General features: G+C 41.0%; 1 protein-coding gene across 1 annotated transcript; it reads right to left on the bottom strand.

The window, feature by feature from the left end:
• Nucleotides 1-389: 389 nt before the first annotated feature.
• MTRNR2L1 (MT-RNR2 like 1) lies at nucleotides 390-2802 on the bottom strand. Its single transcript, XM_025386835.1, has one exon. It carries the CDS (start codon nucleotides 990-992, stop codon nucleotides 918-920), a length of 75 nt encoding a protein of 24 aa, XP_025242620.1. The 5' UTR covers nucleotides 993-2802; the 3' UTR covers nucleotides 390-917.
• Nucleotides 2803-6939: the final 4137 nt, after the last annotated feature.

Here is a 6939-nt window from a genome sequence, read left to right as displayed (position 1 = left end):
AGAATAAATAAAAGGCCTAGGTTGAAGTTAATTAGGGAGTTGGGTATGGGGAGGGGTGCTCATAGGAGAAGGGCGATGGAGAGAGCTAAGGCTGGGGTGGTAATGTAGAGGGTGACGGTCGATGTTGAGGCTTTTAAGGGTTCTTTGGTGAAGAGTTTTATTGCGTCAGCGAAGGGTTGCAATAGTCCATGGGGGCCTACAATGTTAAGTCCTTTGTGCAGTTGTATGTAGCCTAGAATTTTTCATTCAATGAGTGTGAGAAATGCTATGGCAGCTAGTATGGGTATGATAAGAAGTAGGAGGTTGGTTACAGGCATGCTGTTATGAAGAGGAGTTGAACCTCTGGTTGTAAAGTTTTAAGTTTTATGCAATTACTGGGCTCTGCCATCTTAACAAACCCTGCTCTTGGGCAGGTGTGTGATGTTATATTAGATTGAGAATATATCATCTATAGGGAGAGGGCGCTTTGTGAAGTAGGCGCTATTTCTCTTATCCTTTCATACTGGGTGACATATAAAATAGATAGAAACTGACCTGGATTGTTCCAGTCTGAACTCAGATCATGTAGGACTTTAATCATTGAACAGACAAACCTTTGATAGCGGCTGCACCATTAGGATGTCCTGATCCAACATCGAGGTCGTAAACCCTATTGCTGATATGGACTCTAGAATAGGATTGCGCTGTTATCCCTAGGGTAACTTGTTCTGTTGGTTAAGTTATTGGGTCAATCGTGCATAGTAATTCGCTTTAACTGGTGTAGTCTTAGCCTAGGTTGTTTGGAGGTTGGGTTATGCTCCGAGGTCACCCCAACCAAAATTTTTAATGCAGATGCAGTAATTTAAAGCCTGTGGGTTTATATAGTTTTGTTTGCATTAATAAATTAAAGCTCCATAGGGTCTTCTCGTCTTATTATATTATGTCCGCCTCTTCATGGGCAGGTCAATTTCACTGGTTAAAAGTAAGAGACAGTTAAACCCCCATGGTGCCATTCATGCAAGTCCCTATTTAAGGAACAAGTGATTATGCTACCTTTGCACAGTCAGGGTATCACGACTGTTAAACATATGTTACTGGGCAGGCAGTGCCTCTAATACTGGTAATGCTGGAGGTGATGTTTTTGGTAAACAGGCGGGGTTAGATTTGCCGAGTTCCTTTTACTTTTTTTTAACCTTTCCTTAAGAGCATGCCTGTGTTGGGTTAACAGTACGAGTAGTAATGGTTATTAGTTATTTATTAATATTAGTCTGTTAATTGTCAGTGAAGTATTCTGGTCTGATGTAGGCTTGTGAAGTGGAGAAAATTATTCATGTCACTTATACTAACATTATTGCTTCTATAAAATAATAGATTGGTCCAATGTGATGTGAGGAGTTCAGTGATGTAGTTGGGATTTTAGGTGTTCAGGTGTTGAGCTTGAATGCTTTCTTAATTGATGGCTGCTTTTAGGCCAACTATGGAACTTGGGTTTTCTTACTCTGTATATAAGGTTTTGTCCTAGTGTCTAAAGAGCTGTCCCTCTTTAGACTAACAGTTAAATTTACAAGGGGATTAAGTGGTTCTGTAGATAAATTTAAAGTTGAACTAAGATTCTATCTTGGACAACCAGCTATCACCAGGTTCGGTAGGCTTGTCACTGCTCCCCATAAATCTTCCCACTATTTTGCTACATAGATGGGTGTGCTCTTTTAGCTGTTTTGGGGTAGCTCGTCTGGTTTCGGGGGTCTTGGGTTTGGTTCTCTTTGCGAAGTTATTTCTAGTTAATTCATTATGCAGAAGATATAGGGGTATGTCCTTGCTATTTTATGCTTGGTTAATTTTTTCATCTTTCCTTTATGGTACTTTATCTATAGCACTGGGGTAAAATTTCTATCGCCTATACTTTTGATTGGGTAAATGATTTAGTTGAGGTTCTTTGATAATAATATTGGTTAGGTTTGGGGCTAGAATTGGCTCAAGGTAATCAAATTATATTGAAATCTTCTGGGTGTAAGCCGGGTGCTTTGTGTTAAGCTATACCTTGATTCATCCAAGTGCACTTTCCAGTACACTTACCATGTTACTACTTATCGCCTCTATATAAATATGAAGGGAATTTAGTTAAGTTAATCTTTAAATATACTTGAGGAGGGTGACAGGCGGTGTGTGCGTGCTTTATGGCCTTATTCAATTAAGCACTCTGCTCTTAATTTACTGTTAAATCCTCCTTTTGCCCTTAGATTTCATAAGGGCTATCGTGAAATTTTCTGGGGTGAAAATGTAGCCCATTTCTTACCATCTCATGGGCTACACCTTGACCTAACTTTTTTATGTGTGTATTTGTGCTTACTTTGTGGCCTTTACTAGGGTTTGCTGAAGATGGCGGTATATAGGCTGAGCAAGAGGTGGTGAGGTGGATTGGGGTTTATCGGTTATAGAATAGGCTCCTCTAGAGGGATGTGAAGCACCGCCAGGTCCTTTGAGTTTTAAGCTATTGCTTGTAGTATTCTGGCGAGTAGTTTTGTTAATTTAACTACTGAAGTTTAGGACTAAGCATAGCGGGGTATCTAATCCCAGTTTGGATCTTAGCTATTGTGTGTTCAGAGATATTAAAGCCACTTTCGTAGTTTATTTTATATCAGCTAGGATTTTTTACAATTGAGATGAAATTTAGCTTTATTGAGAGTAATTCTAAAACACTCTTTACGCCGGTCTCTATTAGCTCCAGTTAATCATATGGCTGCGGTGGCTGGCACGAAATTAACCAACCCTAAGTGTTAGTATAGCTTAAACTTTTGTTTGTTGCTAAAGGTTTATCACTGCTGTTTCCCGTGGGGATGTGACTGAGCAAAGTGCTTTGAGCTGCATTAATGCGTGCTTGATACTTACTCCTTTTGATCATAGCGATTTAGAGGATGATTTCACCGGAGTGGGGATACTTGCACGTGTAATCTTACTAGAGTTAATAGAAAGGCTAGGACCAAACGTGTCTGTTTATGGGGCAGTGTAGGTCCATCTAGACATTTTCAGTGTCTTGCTTTAGATGAGTTAAGCTGTATAAACGGGGCCAGATTGGGTTTTAGAGGGCATGTGTGCGCATAGTTGTGAAGTACTGTCTTTGGGGTTGTGGTGGTTTAGGGTATGGATCTAGTAGTGGGCGGGTATATAGGCTGAGTGAAGTCACTGTAAAGGGGGGAGTTAAATTTGGTAGGCAGCGGAATAAAACTAAAAGAAAAAAGGTGTGTTAGTTGAGGGGTAACTGTTAAAGTTGTATACAGCCAAAAGATAAAAATTTAGGCTCTGGCTGAATTGGATTGAGGCTTTTGTTTTTGGGGTTTGGCAAAGGTGCCTTTTTCTGGGTTAATGAGGTCAGAGATGGGGGAGGGGGGATTTGTGGAATTTTATTGTAGTATTTAGTGTGAAAAGCAGTTGTTAGCCTATTTAATAATTATTGTTATGTCCTACAAGCATGAATTAATTAACACCTCATGGTAGTTATGCACGGCTGGAATACTGAACGTAGGTGCGATCAATAATGGTATGTGCTAGGAATCAAAGACAGATCCTGCGACATAGGATGTGGTGAGACCATGCCTTCCACGATGTGGATGCTGGCACAACCGAGAGATAAAATACCAAATGCATGGAGAGCTCCGGTGACTGGTTAATAGGGTGATAGACCTGTGATCCATCGAGATGTCTTATTTGAGGGGAACGTGTGGGCGATCTTAGTTTTATGGCCCTGAGGTAAGAACCAGATGCCGGATACAGTTCACTATAGCTACCCCCAAGTGTTATGGGCCCAGAGCGAGGAGAGTAGCTTGTGTGGCATATTGATTTCATGGAGGATGGTGAGCAAGAAACCACTATCTGAGGTGGGTATCCATGGTGACCAGGATTTGTTTAATATATATGTGCTATGTCCGATGGATGATAGAATGTGCTATGTACTGTTAAGGAGTTAAAGTACTAGTTGATATCCCTGGGGATAAGGTTTGGCGTTGGAGGTTTGGGGTTATGTTCTATAGTTAGTTAAGCTATTAGAGTTCTCGCTTGGAAGCATGTTTTTCAAGCATTGACCATACTTGTGTATTTGTAGGTGCTAGTACAGTTAAACATTTATAGTACTATATAATATTCATGTTGGCTAGCAGTGATGCACGATATACATAAAATTATGGGGTTAAGGGTAAGACTTTGAACTTAGACCTAGGTCACATCCCAGTCATATGTAACCTTAGGCTGGTTTCTTAACCTGTCTGAATCCCAATTTATTCTTCCATAAGATGAGAACAATATTGCCTACTTTTTAGGGGTTATGGGAATCAAATAAGCTAATGAAAGTAATGTTTTTGGAATTTGTTAGTGCAATGATGCACTTGTACCTGTGATTTTTTTTTTTTTTTTTGAGATGGAGTCTCGCTCTGTGCCCAGGCTGGAGTGTGGTGGTGCGATCTCGGCTCACTGCAAGCTCCGCCTCCTGGGTTCACGCCTTTCTCCTGCCTCAGCCTCCCGAGTAGCTGGGACTACAGGCGCCTGCCACCACGCCCGGCTATTTTTTTTTTTTTATTTTAGTAGAAATGGGGTTTCACCGTGTTAGCCAGGATGGTCTCGATCTCCTGACCTCGTCATCTGCCTGTCTCGGCCTCCCAAAGTGCTGTACCTGTGATTTTTAAAACTGAAATCTCTCCCTACTAGACTGGGAATTCTGAGAGGGCAACAACTCTGCTTTTACTTCCCCTCCTACCTACGGTGCCTAGCACAGTGCCTGGCTTATGGTAACAAGTGATGATGGTGATGATGATGATGATGATGTTGACGTTGATGTTGATGTTTTCTTGTAAAACATATTGGATGATGACGAGGGACACCCTTTCAGGGTTTCCTTCTACAATATTTGTGAAAGGACTCAGAAGTCAGATGCAGTGGCTCATTCTGTTTGTATAGGCCTTGTTTCCAGGCTCTACACTGCCATGCAAGGTGTTTCATAGATGTCAGCTGGATCAGGTAAATTCTCATAGACTATTAGATTCACGGTGTCAGCAGGAAGGGAGTCCTGGGGCCAGCCGTTCATTTCCCAAGTAAGGTTCAGTCATCCATGAACATCCTTATGGCTAGCCACTGGATCGTTTGACTGATACGCTCTCACTTTCTCTGGGGCCAGTCTGTAGGAATTTTCTAAAGCATGGAGTTTAGTTTGGGAAATGTAGAATATTAAGGCCTAAGTATTCTTCTGCTACTTGGATTAAACATATTCAGATATCTTCCTCTGTTAGATTTGAAAGTTAAAGACACATCTGCATTGGACCATTTCAAAATACAATTTTGGTGTTTTAGGCCTTATTCTCACTAGGATATGCGAAGAGAAATGTCTTTCGTAAGCATAATTCTCTGCTTGGCAATTCCTTTCTGAACATGAAAGAAAGTGGCCCTTTCCTGTTTTCTTTCCTCTGAGATTGAACCTTTACCTACACTTTCCTGGGACAATCTCAAGATCACGATGTCTTACAAAAAACATGGGCTTCAAAGTCAGACAGGTCTCAGTTCCAGTTTGAGCTTTCTGACTTAACTGCAAAAATGTGGACAAGTGACTTAGACTTATTGTGCCTCAGGTTCTTTATCTACAAAATGGAAATAATAATATATACTCCAGAGGGTTATTATAAATGTCAGAAAATCGAGGACATTGTATTTGCCTTAGTTTCTCATACAGAGACTAATACACTTACTTGGAAGGAATACTTGGATAAGGATAAGCCACTTTGGGTAAAAGACGAGACCCCCAAGAGCAAGCTGAGGTGCATAATATGATTGATACACTGAATTGCATTAGATAAAAAAGGAGGACTTTATTTAGCTTCTAACTTGGGGCAGGTGGGACAGAAATGGGGTGGGAGGAGAAACAGTGAGAGGTGGAGGGAGCTGTGTTTTTGATGGGCTCTTTCTGCATTTCTCCAAACATCTCCCTTTCCTACCCACTTGCAAATCTGTAAATTTGATTAAACTCACTGGATTGGTGTGGAAACAAGCAAAGGGGGGCTGGCTTTCCATTTGGGCAGAAAGAAAAGGCAGCAAGTGTGAATGCAGAAACCAGATGCTGAGAGATTAGGCTCTAAAACTCCAGGAATTCATGGAAATTGAGAGGAGGGCTTTGAACTTGCACAGTTTTTTTAGAGTTGGAAAGTTTAAGCCAAGTTTACTAGAGCTCAAGGGACAAGGAAATCCCACCGGATAGCCAGGTTCATGAGGATTTGAGTTAATGTCCCTCAACAATGTACTCCACAGTGATCACCTAATAATTGGGGGCTACTATCTTTGGCTGCAATCAAATCCAAAGTTAAGTAAAGTGTTTGAGTTGAATTGTCCTTTCAATGTTGGGCTGACTTAAATTGTCCTTTCAGTGTTGGGGAGCCCAGACCAAGAAAAGAGATGCAGAAATTAGTCACTTTCTTTTCATCCAGCCCTTTGCTGGGGAGTATCTGCACCTGAATCCAGACACCAGCGTTCTTGTTTTTGGTGTCATGATAACTAGTTGTTGAGTTTTTGACATAATCTTCTAAATCTCAGTTTCGGGTTTGGTGTTTATTATTTTTTTTAATTGAATTTCCTAACAATGATCTCCAAAGGGATGTTGTTGTCAGGTTTGAATGGACAGTGGAAGTGCTTTGCCAACTATAAAGTATCATAGAAGAGTAGCGGTAAGTGTTATCCTGGCCTCCCTGGCCACACCCTGCGAGCTGCAAAAGGACATGAACTCGCTATCTGCTCAAGACTGTATCTCTTTGCCAAAGATGGTGCCTAACACAAAGAAAGTACTGAAAAAGTATTTGTTGAATGAATAAATGACAATGTACCCCACATTTCTATTTTAAAATAACCACATGTGATAATGGACTCTTTGGCACTGTCTCCGTAGCATCTATGCTGACACTCCCGTGTTCCTCTGACTCCCTACTTCCA

Source organism: Theropithecus gelada, chromosome 6 (assembly GCF_003255815.1).
Source record: "Theropithecus gelada isolate Dixy chromosome 6, Tgel_1.0, whole genome shotgun sequence".
In the NCBI taxonomy this organism is placed as follows: domain Eukaryota; kingdom Metazoa; phylum Chordata; class Mammalia; order Primates; family Cercopithecidae; genus Theropithecus; species Theropithecus gelada.
Note: the sequence above shows the minus strand (reverse complement) of the source record. Positions and strands in the feature narration are given on the sequence as shown.